Raw genomic sequence first — 19,023 nt, 5'->3', positions numbered from 1 at the left:
GGCTTTGAATTCAATATTAAACCATACTTGCAGCTTAATTATGAAAAAAGATCATTGTCACTACATATTTGGAATATTAAAACTTGTCAGCTTTATAAAAACCTTAAGGCACTTTTTTCTCTCAAATTTGGCTTTATTTTGAAAGCGCTACTTAGATAAGATTTCTGAATATCAGAATAAGTCTAGCATAACTAGTTTTCTGTTGAAAATATTGAAGAAAAAAAAATGTTCTCTATATATTGTTAGTTTAATAGAAAAAAAAGATGACACTTCTAAAGCTAAAGTCATCTATAGTTCACAATTCTGGGGTTTTCAATTTGCAGAGGTTTCTGCAGGTATCTTTTGTCTTAAATGAGCACCAAATAATTGTTTTTTTCCCCAATGGTAAGGGAACATCAGTGGATTAAAGGTAACTACTACCAACTCTTCCTTAAACCATTTTACCATTTTTCAGTCAGGAAATACCAGAAATATTCTGGAAAGCTAACAGTAATTGTTTACTTTTGGCTGGGCATTTAGACAGGAGAGAGGAGATTTGTTCTTTTAAGAGGAGACTGGGAACCAAGGGAGAAAAGAAAGAAGCATTATACTAACCTCCAGCAAAGCATATGGATGTGTGTGTATATATATATATATATTTAATATATATGTGTGTGTACATAGATAAATATTAAAAATATGGTTCATTCTCATTTTCTCTTAAATTTAGTGGTACTTTCAGAATCTTGAAGATTTTAAGATACCCATCCTTAAGCATACAGTCAGCTAGGTACCTTGAACCCCCCCACTGTAGCGGGTAGGAAAGATAGATCCTCTCCAGCAAGATTTAGAGGAAAAAACTAACATTGCTGTTCTAAACAATGCCCTGGAAGAGCCTACCTCTCTATCACATACCTGGTAAACCTAGGCTAATGTTCACCTTTGTGAATAGCGTTCTTTGCCTGGCCGTTCCCCATTACACATGCTTGTCAAACTGGAATCCTAAATGTATAGAAAATAGATTTGGAAAATGTATAGAAAATGGATTTGAAGAAGTACTATTATTTCATGCCAGAAAATTGTGTATTTTTCTCACCAAACCCTTAACTTCTATTACTGATAGGATAATCTCACCATAACAAAGATGTCATTTGTACTTTATACTTAAAAACAAATTAACCAAGTAAGCACCATACAACAAATCTGATCTGAACAGGGACAAGAACTTCAGCACTTCATTTTGCCTTTAGTTTCTCCTTCTGTAAACTCAAAGAACGTTAGGTTACCATCTTGTTAGGTGATGCACAGATTTACTCATGTTTACAGGTCATACCAAAAATAGAAGGTTCTTCACTAAGTTTCCCAGTATTAAAGATATATTCCCCTATTTCCCTGAGAGGGAAGAGAAAGCAAACACCAGTGACAGACAGCAACAGTACTTCTGAAACTGTTCATTACTCTATGTAATGAGAAGATTGCTGTACATAAAACATTTAACATTCTAAACCAAATCTCTCTAACTGAAGACAGACATCACCTTTTCTCTAAAGATCAGCATGACAGATTCTAAACAAAAAATAAGTGCTCTGGAAGAAGAGATGAATGAGATACTGTAAAGTTTACAGCTTTAACTGTTCATAATGAAAAGGAGAGAGAGAGGGGAAGAGAAAAACTACTGAGAAAATGCTCCTGGCATCTAATCACCTACTGTCCTCCGGGAATGTCCTAGAAAGGATGGGGTAGGAACACTATTTCTATATGAGAAATTTATTATGACATCTTAGGAACACACACAGGATTTTTGCCTAAAATTTAGACTCAAGTGTATTTATTTTGGGTTGTGAACATTCAAACTCAAGAACATGAAACTATGAAGAGAAATGAATACACACAGGGACAAAGGAATATGTATTCCCAATGAAGGGAAGCTTACCACAAAGCAGAGGGGTTTTTCTTGCCTACACACGAATTAAAATATTCTGCATTGCATCATTTGCATATTAAACAGTCAATAACTTCATTAAGAAAAAAAGAGGTTTACCACACACAGAAATCTCATCACATCTGATAAAAAGAATACTGAGGAAAAGAAAAGTTAGGCCATCTATCCTCCACCTATTATACCTTATAATTGCCAGCAAGAATGTCCATGTTCCAAATCTTCACCTTCTCCAATTTCCAAGCACTCTCAGATTATTTTGCACTCTCTGCCTCAACACTAACTCAGGCTAATGAAGATCTATGCTTGAAAGACGGCAGGACATTCACAGAAGACAGTGTAAAGGGGGTGGGAGAGATGGAAAAGCAGCATTCTCAGACACAGAAAGCAGAGGATGAATTCGGGTACACAGCAGATGAAAATTGGCAAGGACCATGCCAGTGGACAGAAAAACCTCATGAACTTATGAGGAGTTTAAACTTCCTGAGTTTACTAATATGATAAATGTTGCACAAATAGCACATGATAAAAGCTCAAGTTCAAGAAATAGTAGTGACCTCTATAATCTTTTTATTTTTTTAACTGGCAAATGAGGAGGGATGAGGGGATCCTACAACTAGAAGGCAAACAGGTCAGTAGTCATTTGTTAGTCTTCTCTAACACTGAAAAGTCCAACACAAAAGCAAAATCACCTCCTGAGCAAAAAAGGCCTTCTACTCTGAACCAAACAGCTGAGAATTAAGACTTTGACACCTTTCTGCCACACAGTAGACAGACCGCTTGCTTTGCATGCTGGCTCTGTGAATACAATTTCCTACTCAACATTAGGTGAGTAACAGCTAAAGCAGCCCCAGCTTCTCCAGACTTTTCATAAATCTCCTCACTCCACAGCCTCCTTTTGGGATCGTAACAACTAACTATTCTACTCAAGACGAAATCAAAAGCTATGGGTAACAAAACGTGCAAATAAGAATCACCTAGAAAAATGTTCAGCAAGAGCCCAAATTTAAATGAACATTAAAAGAAACCTCCATTAACCTGCAGTTTCCAGTTTCAAGGTACCTACCTCAAGGCTGGTATTGTCATAAGCAGTCATTTAATGTCCATGACATACTGGCACTCTACTTACAGGACTACCATCCAGAAACTAATAAATCAAACAAAAAAATGTTCTTCATATGCTAGATGCTATTTTAAAACACTTTGAAAAGGTCTTGTAAGACTGGTAGCTGTCAACAAATACAGCTTGTCATAATGTTGCCTCCTCCAAATATAACATTATCTTCCACAAAATTACATCAAAAATCAACATCTGAAGGAGGTCCTGCATATGTATTAACCTGAATACATAACAAAAAGCCTCTGACAAAGTACTAATGATTTTGACAGAGAAAAAAAAATAATATCTGGGGAAGGCAGGGTGGAAGCAAGCAACTAATGCTGTATTGTACTTTTGTAAATAACTTAAGTAATGAACTCTATCAAGTTTGTATTTTTTAAACTGAACATCACAATGATGTCTAGTTCAATTCAATACCTCTGTATCCACTATTATTTCTATTCTTTGGGTTTTATTCTGGATTGCCAAAGCCAGCAGACTCACATACAACATCCATTCTTTTCCACACTAAAATTTTAATTTTGGATGGAGAAGCGCCTTTTGTTCCAAACACTCTACAAGATCACCACGGGCACAAACTAATCTTCACTTGTTGCATAATCTGCAAGATGTTGGCAATCTGAAAAAAAATAACCAAACCCCAAGTAATTAATTCACCCAGATGCTGCAGTGTAGATTACCTAGGATCATCTGGGAGAAAGAATTCTGTGCAGTATAAAGCAGAACAGTACTGATTAAATGAGTTTGCACTGTGACAGTATTTGTTTTATCTTAATTTCTGGTTACTCAGACAAAACACACAAAAAAACTAAAACACAAATATCCCACCAAAACAAGCTGGTTTCTCTGCAAACACCATAGCTGTGTCCGTAAGAGACAGTCATGAAAGGTTATGGTACAGCAAAAAGCCCAGGAGAGCCAAGAGTCTGATGCGCATGGCTTTCCCCTGGGATGGCGGAGTCACTTGTTCGAGGCCTGTATTATATCAGAGAGAGAGAAGATCTGGCCTGCCTTCCCCACGTTCCACATACATGGTCTCACTACCTGGCTATTCATTACCCCTATTCTGCTCTTCTCCAAAAGAATTTTTTTTTTTAAATGCTCATGCCTTGTTCCAAGGTGGAATGAAAGTGAGTTTTGGCTTTTTTCTAATTTCCCAAAAATGTTCAATTCCCATTCAGAACAGGCATCCATGAAGAGCAAGAAAGGAGATTCTCTCTATCCATGTGGCGCATCCAATCCCCACTACCAACAGCAGTCATAGCAGTAACCTGCAATTTTAAAGTGGATTATAAATAGCAAATAAAAAGTATATATTTAAAATAGTTATTATCAAAACAAAAAAATAGACCATTTTGGATTACCTCTAAAAGCTTATTGGTAGCTTTACCACCTCAGCTAGGCCCTCTTTTTAAGCCCCTTGCAGTTTTCCATCAATATTATAGCAGTCTCTCCCTCTGTTTTCAAGTGCCTCCAACCAACATTTCCTTCCTCCTTGCCACAATCTGATCAAAACAGCCTGCCATCTATGAAAGACTAAACCAAAACTTCCATTTTGTTTTCCCACTACACTTGCAGGAAAGGGATGTCTCTGAATAGCTTCTTCTATTCAGAAGAAGCATACGGTCTTCTAAAGCCATTATTTTTAATTAGGCTTCTCCACCTTGGTCAACATTCTGTGCCTCCTTTTTGCTCAGCTGAGGAGGGTGAGAGCAGCTCTCTCTGTAGCTGTTTTAGCAAATGAAAACACTAGACTTCACAGTATCTGGGCAGGTCAGCATATGGTCAGAAATGAGTTTTGCAGCAGGCCATTTTCCCCACCAGGGAATCTTAATGTGAAGAAGACAGAAAATCTCTGTGCAGGGACGTGAAATCTTGTGCCAGGAAAGCAGGAGACTGCACTTGGAAGTGGTTGTCAGTACAAGCTTCACGTTATTTCCCTATCAAATAATGTCCCATCCCCTCCTACAAACAGCTTTTCTGTAAACCTTTTAATTTTATCTCCCATATTAAGCATAAATAGGGTGAGCACTGACTCGGTGAACTGAAAATGTAATGGGCTTGTCTCATCAGTTTACGGCCAAGTTTCATTCAATTATTGTTGCAGAAAAGAATAAGATAGAGTTGAATTATGCTAATAGATAATAAATGTAAACATAACTCCAGAGTGCTATTTACTAACTTTAAAGACTACTCCTATAGCAATCAACTTTATAAGACTCCTGACAGAATCATAATGGTGATAAAACACATGGAAGCATAAGGCTATTTAAACTCCTAACAAAGCCATGATAATACTAACAGTAAATGAGCAACTCCCACAAAATATCATTTAATAATCACACCCTGATAAGATTCAAAGTACATATCACCATTGTTATAAGAAAAAAACATTAAAGGGTTTTTCTTTAACACATGTAGCAACCTAACAGGTTTTAATTACCACACCTACTTCAGTGACGAGCTGTTCCACTCAAACACCCAAACATAATATTTACAACATTGTGTGATTGTTAAGGATCTTGATGATTGATGGAACCCATTGTGTTGCCATCTTAATAACAACAAATGCAAGTGATTACCAACACAGAAGAGAGAATCTGTGTTTTTATTTTACAACAAAAGGCTGTCCTACAGGGACTTCTTTTCAACATAAACTAACAAACCTGCGCATATGTGAACGTGCCTTAGCGCTTGGCACAGAGAGTCAAAAACAAAGCCTCTGCTGCTTTAAGGACAATGTATTTTTTTGTATTAGCTTAAGAGAACATGAAAGCTGTCAAAAGAGTTGGTGTAGTTTTTCACAATCCTGTAGAATTCATCTTGACCACAAGGATATATCTGAAAACTGCATCAGAAAGATAGCAGAGATCTCATTTCCAAAAAAAAAAAAAAAATAAGAAAGCAATTGAGTCATTGAGTCAAATAGGAATACAATACATTTCCTGGCATTGCTACTGAATATTTATATCAGTGACGAATGAGACTACAAACGAAATATCTTAACATGAAGCTCTGCCTTGTTAACTGCATGATATGCCAAAACACCACCTACTGTAAATCACACAGTTTAAGACCAGTATTTCTTGTTTAAACATGCTACTTGTTCAGCAGAATCACTTGTGCGAACAAGCATACATTAATGTAGGCTAACTAGCACAGTTTCACTATCCAACTGATAAAGTATAATTTAACAACCTCATTATCAGCATTGTAATTTTCAGATTGCTGAAATATCATATTCGTTGCAACTATTATATGGTTGAAACACTTTAAACAACATTGCCCATTTGACACTTCTGTCAGATAAAATGCACTTGCGCATTGATGAACATGCTTTTAATCCTATAAAGAAACTTTCTCTGTCAAATTATAGACATTTCAACACTTGATTTATGAACACCATAATTAAAATCCTTGTGCCTTAAAGAAAAACAAACTCTTCGTTATAACAACAGCTTTCTTTCACGTTTTTATCTTTTTATATTTGGAGTTTGCTTTTATGCGCTGCTATTAGCTATCAGTTCAGAATGTAATTTCTGACTGCCCAAACCAAAAAAGAACATTTCTCTTTATAACCTGCTCAAATCTCCAAGTCTAGGTACTCACCCAAAGGGATCAGTGTTTATTTAAAGCTTCCACAAAGCATTTGAGGGGGGTGGAGGGGAGGGGGAAAATCTGTTAATATAACAGGTGGAGGACAACATCACACAATTCAATGTTTCTAGTTTCTAAGAAGGCCAGAAATGCTGCAAAGTCTGCCAAAATATTTCTTTTTCCTGTCAGAACCAAGAGTTTGGAGTGATACAACTTAAAAAAAAAAAGAAAAAAGCTGTATTTTCATATGTATTTGTGTAGTGATTCTGGTTCAATTTAAATTTTAGACAGATTTCTAGAAGGGGAAGGGATTCCTATTTTATCTGAACAAATTAATGCATATCATTCATTATTTCTTACAGCACCCATCAGCAAAATAACAGTAGGTTTCATCTTCCAAAACTCAATGCAATTCAAAATTACACACAACCTCCACTAAAATTACCATTACTGAAAGTGATGCAGTTATGCATTAGCATCCTTCTCTAATCTCTGTCCCTAAATCCCAGAAAAGAACAATTCATTTACAAGCTAAGTAATCTTGAATCAAATCCTGAAGCTTGTCAGAACTAGGATCTCCTAAACTATCAATAAGAAACTAATTTCAAAAGAGGGAAGTCCCAAACTGAGTCATTGCTGCTGAAGTCCTGGCCCCTTTTACCTAGCTTTATAACAAATTAGTTTTGAAATTTTCCAAACATCTTGAAAAAGAAATTAAAAGGAATAATGGCTGAAAAGGTCTCCCTGATTAATGGCTGAAGAAGGTCTCCCCGACGGGACTCATCCGACTCTACAGGGCTATCTGACTTTTGGCCACTAATTCCAAAAACCAAGGAAGTTCCTGAACTCAGCACTACACGAAGCTGAAAAGCTTATGGTGTAAAACACCAGAAGAAAATACCATACTTGCAAATAATAAAGACAACTGAATTGAACTACATTACTATTGCTCAGCAGAGAGGTTGAAAATTCACTCTTCAAATATCATCTCTAAGAACGTAACAGATGAATTTTGTTATCCTTCTAACAAGCCATTGTAATGCTCGACTGGGATAAAACAGATCATGCTGCCCTCTTGTGCTAGACATGCACAGAAATCAACCCCTTTATTCCTGCAAGTGACATGTGAAGAGGAATATATAAAGTATTCACTACGAAAGAGAAAACGTCCACATCTTCCTGCCTTACAGATACTTTGACATGCATGCCACTCCCTTACTGGCATATGGACAGAAGAGCAAACAAGTTGCAAGAGAGCCAGACTCTACACTCAAAAAAAAATAAGTTCTGTCAGCAAATGCAGATGAGTCAGATGTGATAAAGCCCAAAACACTAACGTTAATCTCAAACTACCCATCAAGCTTTTACTATAGCTTTAGCTGTTTTTCACTATAGCTGATGCTGTATAGATATCTGGTGATAAATTTGAATTTTAGTCAGAAATACCTGGTAATTTTTTCTGAATGCTGGGTAAGACAATACACTGTAGTCACTTAGGATTATCAGATCAATAGGGTTAGGTTAAACGTTTAAGAAAGAAAGAAATTGACAGTCATTTATTAATAAGGTTCTTCTGATGCAAAACATGCAGTAATGTTTAACTATTTTTAGACCTATGCCAAATTACAGAAACGTGAAATTGGTGTACACACAAATATTTTGGGGTGGGAAGGGAGAAAAGACAGGGGTCCTAATATTCCTCTTCTCTCTCTGCTATGTAATTCAGGTTCCAAAAATACATTGAAATTATTCTATCATCTGGGTAACTATTCCCTTTACAACCTTCCCCTCCCTATATACTGCTAATGCAATCTGTAAAGAGATATCTTGGGCTCATGCCTAAACTGCTTCAGAAAACATAATTTTTTAAGAAATAAATCATCTCATTTATTCACCAAGACTGATTGGATCTACACTGTTGGGAGCTGACAGACATGTCATGATTCACCACATATTTCCATTTCCTAATGTCGACTCCCTGATGCTGCTCATTACTATGTTTCCCCAGTAAGAACTACCAAGAGCTTGAGATATCTATTTATTTAAGTTTCCTTCCTCGACTTTGGAACACAGATCACTGTGTGTTCAAAATACTAGTCATGGCATTTTTTTAATTGCTGATTATTTTTTGATAAATAAAACAGCAAAATCAGTTCGGCAATTGCTTTTGCTAAGGTCTTTGAGACCTCACACAAATGCTGAGAACATGCTGGATGCTTAAATGACAGATCTGACATTGCAATATGGGATATGATAACTAATAGTTTGGCTTGACTATTACAAACACAAACCTAGAAAAAGGAGCATTTAATTATTTCAATTTCTTTTTAGTATGTCTTTCATAGTCAGGCATATTAAAAAATGGGAAAAACCACAAAAAATACATCTCATCTCAATGCAAAAAACAGCACGTGAAGTTCTAAAAAACAACTATGCACTAAAAAACCCATATAAATCAGACAATGAAATGCAATGTTACAAACAGGATTTCAGAATTGCTACGTGCTGCAGTTCTGAACAAGAGCACTGTCTCACGTCATCTTTTCCCTTTTATTTTTTTCTTTTTCAAAAGATGTTTACATCAGAACCTTCACATGCAATCATGACTAAAAGAAAGATGAAGTGAAAGAAATATACGTATCCTGAAGTTAATCTTCTATTATAAAATATCTGCTGATTTATAGAAACATACATCTGTAAGTCACAACAGTGTGTGAAATACCAGCAATAGGCAGGTTTTATCAATGTCAGTTTTACAGTGCACTGCTAATCTGAGCTTCACAGTATGTTATAAAGCAAACTGGTATTACTCTACGTTGTTGCTGATGTTTACTCTGTAGTTTTTACTTTGTTATGATGAGCCAGGTTTATGGGCATTCTTACATGATGACTATTCCCTCAAAAATACAGTTACTGCATATGCTGCACACATACACATGAGAGAGAGAAGAGGAAAATCCTTGCCTATCTGACAACAGCCCACATCAGCACTATGATTTCTTCTGATGTATGGGCTCTCAGTAGCTCTCCACTAACCTGTCACTTGAGCTTATGGTTTCCCTTCTAATCCTTTGCAGTGGCCTTGAATTTACATTGCCACAGACTCCCAGTGCTAGTAGGCCATGTAACACAGGCTTAAACTTCTGCAGTTGTAGGGTTTTTTTAAGATTAAACTGTACTTATTTCATTCATCATGTCATTGTCATGAACCTTTTTCTCACATGAGTATTTTTTTCCTGAAAATATTACTAATTTCTCTGAAACAATGAAGCCATTCCTATATATCCTTACAATCATTAAATGCCTCCTGGAGCTATGAGAACAAGCCTATGTCCTTTTTTTTCCAAGGGACTCAAGACCATCAGGTTTCTGTTTCTCATCTAAGAGAGAAACCAGTGGCTTGATCAATCAGTACCACTTCCAACTCTCTTCACTCTGCTCCAGCTTCTCTCTCATTTCTTTTGAAGAACATAAGGATTTGGATTATAGTTTTAAATTGCATACTTTATTTACCATTTTGTGCATTCTGGAAGGACAGTAAGCTAGGCAGTTTCTCAAAACTGTGCATTGCCACACATGTTTAAAATTATTTTTTAAAAGGGCAAATAATTCATGGGGTTAAGCTTTCAAAGAAAAGCCCACGAAAGGCATGCCCAAAAAGCCAAGGCATACACATTCAAAATGTATTGAAGACACCTCGTGTAACTGAATCAGAACAGCAACGCAAACACAGGTCAATGTACATCACCAAAGTTACAGATAATTCATTGTTCTGTAGGCTGTATTTGGAGACAATAAGGTGAACCATCAATAAGCAGTCTGACTTGTAAATTTAAAAAGACTATACTGTTAAATTTAGAGTGTTTAAGTAAAAATTTAAAGAGAAGAAAAAGAACCCAATAAATGTGCAAAAACACTATCAAACTGTCATTGCCCAGAAACTGTAATCACAGGGATACATTAAATATTGAGGTATTTTTTACTATAAAACTTACCTATAGGATTTCTGTCAAAAAACAAGACAGGAGCTTTCAAAATGGATTGAAACATTCTGTTGTGCAAATTCTGACCAGAATTGACAAGAACTTGAAATACCAGAAGACTTCTGATTATGCCAAATAGTATTGTCGCCACTGTTAAAACTGAAATAAAAAAAACATAAACAGAGCATACATAAAGATAGGAATCTTTCAGGAGAAAAAAAACCTTAAACATAAAACTGAACTAAAACCAAATTCTCTTGCCTTTTGCATATAGCAAGAATCCAAACTTACGCCTAGGGGGACTCAGACTGAATGCAGAACATAAGATATACTTGTCACTAGCTTCAGTTACTATCACAGAATCAGTTTAATCAATTTCTCTTTTTTGGTTTAAAAGAATTGACACTTTATAGAAATATAGCAAATGTCTGTTAACCCATGAAATAAATCTGTATTAAAACCCTCTGCATAACAGACTTACTAAGAAATTCATTTCACAGTGCCGTGTATAATTGTGGCTTGCAGAGGTCACTGTGAAGATTCAACATTTGCCAGCAGGTACTAACCAAGTAATATACACATGGCTATTTAGAGACAACCTTGAGTTACTCCCAGTCAGCCCAAACCACTCATGCCATTCTCCCTCTTGTAAACCACACCAATTCATTTAAATTATGTGTATTTCTTTTAACAAGATGCACTGTTTATGCCATGTGAAAGAGAGCCCTTCTGGGGAACTGGTCTGCAGATTGTTTGTCTCTCTTCTGGGCACAACTCCACTTACAAGACAGTGGTGCTACAGGGCAAAAAATGGAAACAAAGAATGAGATTGCTGCTGCTTTGTTTGCTGTGCATAATCTCCAGTGTGGCTGCCCAAATTCCCTATCAATATAGGTGAACAGGGAAGGTGTCAACCTTACATTTGGCAGTGCTTCCAGGCTCCAGGTGATCTGCTTCAGAAAATAAGCATAGCTACCACAAGCCCATATGCTCAGGCCTTGAGGACACCCTGAAGTTAGACCCTATCAACAGAAAACATGTCCCATTCTAAGGGCAGATTAAAACTGAACAAAATTCAAGAATAGCTATAGTAACAGTGGGAAAGAGGGAGGTTTAAGCTACATGATGTGGTTAAGTTATTCCATCCTGCTTCCTTCTGTATGCTCCCAAGGAGCAAGAAAAAGTGTCACTATTTCATTTGTCTGCTTGCAGTTTATTGCTTACATTCTGTAAGGTTCTGTCTTTAAGAAAAAAGTACATGGCTGTGATGGGAGCTTCTGTGCCTTGTCTCAACTGCTATTCTAGTAAAAGAAGGTAAAAGACAACTTTTCCGAAAGTAATGTACCGAAACAGGAAAGCTGGGTCATGCAAAAAGGGAGAAGGAAAGGTACTAAGCACGAGGCTGTGGCACAGCCCATTCCTAAAAGCTGTCTGTGGGAGCAACTGGAGGAGAGGGACCACATCCTGGGAACCCCACATTTCTGTACAACGTTACTCAGGCTTGGAAGCCACTGGAACATGTTGGCATGATCCACACAAAACAAAACACCTTAAGAGAGCTAATGGCTGGGGAGACATACTTTCGACAAATGAGACATACTTTCAAGTCCTTCACCTGATCTGTCTTAAGCCAAAGGTTTTTGCTTTCACTGTTCAGGAGTTTAGAACCTCTGCAGGAAAGGGACAAGGGCCCTTCGAACATTCGCTTTATAAAAAAGGCATGGAACTGGTCCCTCAGTTCTGGCCAACAGGGTTTCCCATTAACAGAAATTTTACTCTTCCAAATCTTTGTCTCATAATAAAAACAAAGACTTGGAAGGAACTACCGTGGCGAGTTTTTTCTTTTTCCAAACACTGGGAATCAGAAATAAAAATGTTAAATTTTTTTATACTGTTTCAGAAGTTATAGAAAAAGGTAAGTTGGATTATTATGTACTTCATATGAGATGTACTATCTTTTTATAACTTTGTCAACTTCACTTACAATTTTGTGTCAGTCAATGCTGCCTCTTCAAGTATTGCAAGTAAGTCACTTGAACATTTCAATATAAAGGTACTTTCTGTTGTTCTGCTATCTAGAACAAAATATGCCTTAAAGGATAAAATTTTCTGTAATGTGGTTTAGATTATATGGTCAGAGAAAGTCACATTTGCCACATTCAATCACACTGTGCAGTCCACTGGAACAGTTCACGAAATAAGACATTACACAGAGAAAATAAGAGCCCAGTTTATCTGGCTCCTAAATTGTTGCTTCCCAGGCCAAGTATAGTGTTTTCTGTCAAGCACTTAGATCATGTGGATTCCATAAAACAAACCAAACAAAAAATCCTCCACATATTCTCTCGCCCATGGAGATGTTTCTGAGTACATTCAAAGCATATCCTTCTGGCATTCCACCTGTTTGCTCACACCAATCATTTACAACTCCATCAAGAAATTACTATCCCGTACAAAACCATACATCACTAGGAGTGCTAAACAGCAGAGTCTGAGAGCATGCACATGATTTTTCTGTAGCAATTTTTACTATATTTCAGAGCAGTATTTCAAGATGTTTGGATGCCTGAATACAAGGATCAACACCCTTTTCTGAATATTCAGAAGCATATATGGCTACCTATTGAAATACATTGAAATGTTTTTTAACAATCTGGTTTGCATACCCACCTAGAATGTTTTTTAAAAACCGGTTCTTTTGCTATGGCACTTCAGAAAGAATGTAGCCATGTCAAGTTTTAGAACAGCACAGAATGAAGATCTATTTCTAATGTCTCTTGCCCATCCATATAATGACTGAAGATTTACCTCAATTAGTACAGACAATAGCCACAACCTTATGGTGACTGACTCTCTGAATACTCAATTCTTAGTTTACTTTCTAAAATCCAGGCAAAGCAAATTAAGAGCCTGCATGTAAGCTATTTCTTCTGTTAGATTTTTAGATTTTTAAACTTTTACTGCAATTATTTTTATCAGGAAGCAACACTCAGGCTCCTAATCTGTTAAGATATTGCTCAGTTGCTGCTAGAAATCACATTTTCCCACACTGCCATTGCTTAGCACCTCTCAAAACTCTCTATTACAATAAATCAGACAATAAATAGTTCTTAGACACACACACAGATGTATGTGTAAATACCTGCATAAATTCCCAAATAAAAGTTAAGGTCCAGATGTTCTGTCCCATTTGTTCCATTATTTCCATTTGTTGTGAGATTCAGCTTTCCTTGACGATTTGCCCTGTGGAAATGCATACAGAAGATAACTATCATCAAATAAGTATGTTTAGTTGTTTCTAGATTCAACTCTGTCAAAATCTTCAAAAGATCTCATGTATTGATGCTGTCATGCATCACGAGTAGATGCAATCACAGTCTGCACTTAGCATAAGGTTTAATTCCCCCCTTCCCCCCAGAACAAGTGGAAGGCAGAGGAAGATGAAGTGTAATTTGAAGTTTCCTAGAACAGGTTCTCTTACCCCAAAAACCTATACAACACTGATTTCTATTAAACAAACAGCACTTGACTGGCAGAAATGACTGGTCAGTTATTATCATCAACTTACCAGTAAGAAAGCCACCAGTCCTGGAGCACATAGGCCACCTTGACCAAAAGAGACAAACACAAGAACCATCTTACAAAATGAAAAAAAAAATTAGAAAATTAAATTTCCTTGCTATTCTTTCAAGCTCTCTGGGAAAACATCACATATTCAGGAAAGTATGCCATCCAGTCTTTCAAGACCAGCAGTAATTTGACAAGCACATTAGAAGGTGCTCTACAAAGAAAGAAGTTACCTTAAATTACCTTACATGATAGCAAACTAAAGGAAAGCAATATACTTTAGCAAACAAAATATAGTAGCTCTTCCTCATGTATGTTAATTGCACATTAAAGAACTCATTTTTTCAGTTCCTAAATTTGCTACTAGAGATATTCGAAAATGCTTTTTGATTAACAAACTTTCTGATGTCACCAGTCCAGAAATTTGTGTTTACGGGAGATAATGACCAGAAACAGGGTTGAAGGAGGATGAGAGAGAAGAGGGAGGGAAAAACTCCTACTGCCACCTTCCTTCTCTGACAAGAAGTGACTTCAAACTTGTAAATGGGTTATTTATCTCAACATACACCCCTGTTCACGTGAATTTGAAGTTGTGGGTGTTCTACTACAGAGATCTGATCTTGTTTTGCTATCTTTCCAACAGACTCGAATCAAGGACAAGTAAAAATTAAGTAACATGTTAAAATATATAGACTTTCTTTTACAACCCAGCCAAATCATTTCCATGCAATGAATTTGAGTTTTTCTCAGCAGGAAATGAAGAAAAAGGCAATAAGGTACCTTCATGCAGCTTCCTCAACTCACCATTTCTTTCAGTAAGTATCAAAATAGTTTTCCTTGTTTAAAAATTCTTTTACATACCTTTTCCAGTCTGTGTTACACAAAATATTTGCCTATCCCCTTCCTCGCTTTCTTATTTTGCTAAACAGTGACCCTCCTTCTAGCTCTTCTCGTAATCTGCAGACAAGCTGTTCTTTGAACACTTCTGTCAGAGTCTGTACTCCCATACCCAATAAACCTCTTTACCCTCCTGAACTGGAAAGATGATGACTGTTCAGGTTTGTTGAACACTACTTTATATACCTTACTATTTTCTTCTCTGTTTCAAAAAACCAGACTGGTTTATAATTTCTGTGCCATGTTGTCATCAAAATCATTATTTTACTGAAATATTAAAATTGTTGAAGTAAGGATCAGTGCAAAACTTCTCAATGCTGTACCAATATTCTATGCTGACACATAAAATTTGACTGAGTACACTACAAAATTATTAAAGAACGCAACATTCCCAAACATTTTAAATGAAACATCATAGTAAAAAGTATACATTATGTCAAAAAGAAAATTAAAGAAAATTAAAGAAAAAAAAGGGGGGAAAAAAGGCAAAGCCAAAATACATTTAATATTATTTGTGGCCCTCCACAACTTACCTGTGCCAGAATATTGAATACTATGAGTATAAAAATCACAAAGTAGTTTGCTCCTGCAGTGAAATATTTTCTGTAAATTTTAAAGCTAATTTTTCCCTCATGGCGACTCTCCTCTGGCACTGTAGCCACTGTATTTTCAGCCTGAAAAAAAAAACAAACCACAGAATAAAACCCATCAACATTGCAGTTACAGATTCAGACTAAGCCACTTGAAAGTCATGGTTCAGAATTATCAAACAATTAAACAAGGAGATAAAGTGATTATGCACTAAAATCTTTAAATATCGAACTACAGCTTTGACAAAAAAAAAAAATTAGTCTCAGTGCAGTAATACTGAAACTATTCTGCAAAGCGACACTGTGAGGATTTTATTTGGCACTGCATCACCAAATATAACAAAGCTTCAGATCTAGCCAGAAATACGTATCCTGATCACTAAACCAGTTTTTTCTTATACACTACCTTCACTCACAACAGCTCCAGAAACTAAGGCCTTTACTTGGGGAAAATTCTGTTTTCAGAACGCAAGTACGTGCAACCCTTACTTTCCAGAAAAGTATTTAAAGCAAATACTCTTCTACAAGTATGTACCAAGATCAATCAACATATGCCAGGACTTAAAAATTAACAATAAAGGTCTAATCATCTCCTTGTATGTACCAACAAAGCATCTGTTAATAGGGAAAACAAGTAAAATGGCAAATGAGAAATCATACTAAGCAAACAATGGATGGGGAACAATGAGCAGTGGAATCAACAGATCTGACTCAGATGTGAAAAGAAAAATCCCACCTACCTGCCCATATAAGGTGAGAAAGCTATCTTGGTCTTTTTTTGTATCTCCACACACTCCCCCTTCCCACTTTCCTCCACCCACACCCAACAGTTCTAATGCTGCTAAAAAGTCTGGAACACCTTTGCAAATTTAAGAGAATTTAAGAGAGGAGTTGCCACTGGGACATTAATATCAGGTAAGTTTAATGCTTTTGAGCATAAAATCATTCCTCCAAAAAATATGAAAAAGTCTGTAGCTTTTTTTGTTGTTTGTTTTTTTTTTTTTTTTTTAAATCTCATTGCTTTTCATTATAAAGAAATAATATATACCCATAGCATAAAGGTGACAATCATCACAGATATACAGGGATGACTTGTTCCATAGATGCAGCGCTAACCCAAGCCTAGCAGGGTTACAGGGATCCTGCACTGTTCTATGTGAATGCAAACAAACGAGCAGAAGGCCATCTCTGGTACAGAAATTTTAGGGCTGCTTTGCACTGTGCAGACCCAAAAGATAACAAGTCACCTGGAAGTCATACTGACACCTTCTGTTTTCAGCAACAAAAGGGCTGGGGAGAGCAAGGCAGTGGTGTCCCAGGGTTACCCCTTCAGGGCCAGCTCAAGATCATGTGGGTATGTTTATGCATACATTAATGCCAGCCATGCAAATATAGACTTTGCATAAAGGTAAGGCTTCTGCATACACTTCCCAGAACTCAGGATTTCAAAGAAAGTGTTAATTTCAGTTCAACACTGAACCAACACACAGAACCCACCAAATACAGCAAGACTGGCCCTTTAAAGCACCACTGTCAGAGGACAGGCTGAAGGAAGCCCGGTGTAGTGTCTTTGGACACCAACAGTGAATGCTTCTGGCATCCAGCAGAGCTGATGAACTGCACAAACTGACTCCGCTGGGTTGGAACAGAACGGTACAGAGCTGTGGGCTGCCAGCCAAGCACAGCTGGGTAGGTCCACTGTGGGTGAGCTCTCACTTGATAATGTAATTCAATAACCCCTGATATTCCAATGCTGCAGGGAAAGCCCACATCAAAATTTAAGCTAAAAACCAGCCAGACAAGAGTTGAGACACGTCTATCCTTTGAGCACTCACAGGTGGTTGTTCCACTGCTCCATCTTTCTGTGAGTGCACAGATGAATCCTGGGACCAGACAGAGGACTCCGAGAAGGTTCGGTTCCGGGAAGACTTCAGGTTGGGGGTTCCTGGAACTGATGGAGGTTCTATCTCCTCATCTTTTTTCAAAAGGGAAGCAAAGTCGATGCCAGATCTCAGGAACTCTGCATAGGTACCTTTCCCCACCATTTTACCCTATAATTAATATAAACTTTGATTATCTTCATTATACACTTTCTATAAAGGACAATTTTTCCTATCTGTCCTTGCTGTCTCTGGGGTTCTGCAGTTGCTGAGCATACGTTCTACTGCGGTAACTGAGCTGAAAGCTCTGTTGATTTCTCACTTAGAAGCTCTTTATGCTCTAACCAGTTCCCTCCTGGCAGCTAACCGGGCCAAGCAGCACACAAACAGCATGACAAAATCTCCAGTTGCAGCCAGGGGAGAATCACCTCCTTGGAGAAGCTGTGGGTGACAGCCAAGCCATGCAGCCTTAGGTCAATCTATTGCACTACATACATAAGCATTGGTCTTTTATATTACTCCAGTCTAGGGGTAAACACCTTAATTTCCTGGTCCTCGCAGAGTCCTACAAGGTGCAACACAGATCATTTCCACACTGCTTACAGCTCTATGACAAACTCATTTCTAAAGGGCTACTGTAACTTTTAAAGAGATCTCAATGGGAGGAAAAAGATGGTAGTGTCCTTTACTGCACTCTTGCAATGCCTCAAAAGTAATTTCACATATTTCACTACCAACCTTTAAAAAGAAAGTGAAAAAAAAACCCAACTGCAGTTCTTCCGTTTCCCCTCTACCTCTGAATATCTAGTACAACAAACTTTGGAAAGAACTATCACAGTGAAGACCTGCTCATTCTTAAAGGCATCTGGGACCATTTCTCAGCCTTAATTTAAAAATGAATTTGTTGCAAAATTAACGTACTTCTTAATTCACATGTAATTGTAAGAAACAAGAATAAAAGCAAGCATTAACACAGTCTCAAAATTCCCTCACAATATATTAAACTTGAAGCAAAGGAAATTTAAAACTCTATTTCAAAACCAGACAAAATGTTTGAAGAAATAATAGTTCTTAATTCACATAAAAATCAGGACGTCAGATTATTGTTATGCATGATAAAATTCCAAAACAGATTTTTCAGGGAAGATATTCCAAGAAAAATCAACCTATTTTATTAATAACTATTAAATCTTTAAAAACATATAGAGTCATTAGACAGAAAACATATTTACAAACTAAAAATAAAAATCTGACTAAAAATTCTTAGATTAAAAAGGATAATTTCCAAGTATAAGTACAGACACTGAAATCACTTACATCTTTTAAAATTAGAATCTGATTTGCAGCACGGAGATATTGCAACTGGTGAGTGACCAAAACAGAGATCTTCTGATGTAAGGCCTGACAAATACATCTGCAAAGAGATGTAAAAATTAATTTAAAAAAAAAAAAGTCCTAAAATATTTTTATT

At 36.8% G+C, this 19,023-nt stretch overlaps 1 protein-coding gene across 8 annotated transcripts in view; it reads right to left on the bottom strand.

Annotated features, from left to right (window-relative positions):
• The window catches only part of ABCC4 (ATP binding cassette subfamily C member 4), a 148,361-nt gene that overhangs the window by 81,696 nt on the left and 47,642 nt on the right, over window positions 1–19,023 (bottom strand). For all 8 annotated transcript variants that reach the window (XM_032679063.1, XM_032679071.1, XM_032679069.1 and 5 more), the window contains 6 exons: window positions 18,870–18,966; window positions 17,508–17,723; window positions 15,616–15,756; window positions 14,187–14,224; window positions 13,761–13,861; window positions 10,631–10,777 (listed from right to left, as the gene is read on the bottom strand). In XM_032679063.1, the coding sequence (XP_032534954.1) occupies window positions 10,631–10,777; window positions 13,761–13,861; window positions 14,187–14,224; window positions 15,616–15,756; window positions 17,508–17,723; window positions 18,870–18,966 (740 nt within the window). The remainder of the gene's footprint in view (window positions 1–10,630; window positions 10,778–13,760; window positions 13,862–14,186; window positions 14,225–15,615; window positions 15,757–17,507; window positions 17,724–18,869; window positions 18,967–19,023) is intronic.

Source organism: Chiroxiphia lanceolata, chromosome 2 (genome assembly GCF_009829145.1).
Source record: "Chiroxiphia lanceolata isolate bChiLan1 chromosome 2, bChiLan1.pri, whole genome shotgun sequence".
NCBI classification, from domain to species: Eukaryota; Metazoa; Chordata; class Aves; order Passeriformes; family Pipridae; genus Chiroxiphia; species Chiroxiphia lanceolata.
The sequence above is the reverse complement of the archived record's forward strand: the minus strand, read 5'-3'. Positions and strand labels throughout refer to the sequence as shown.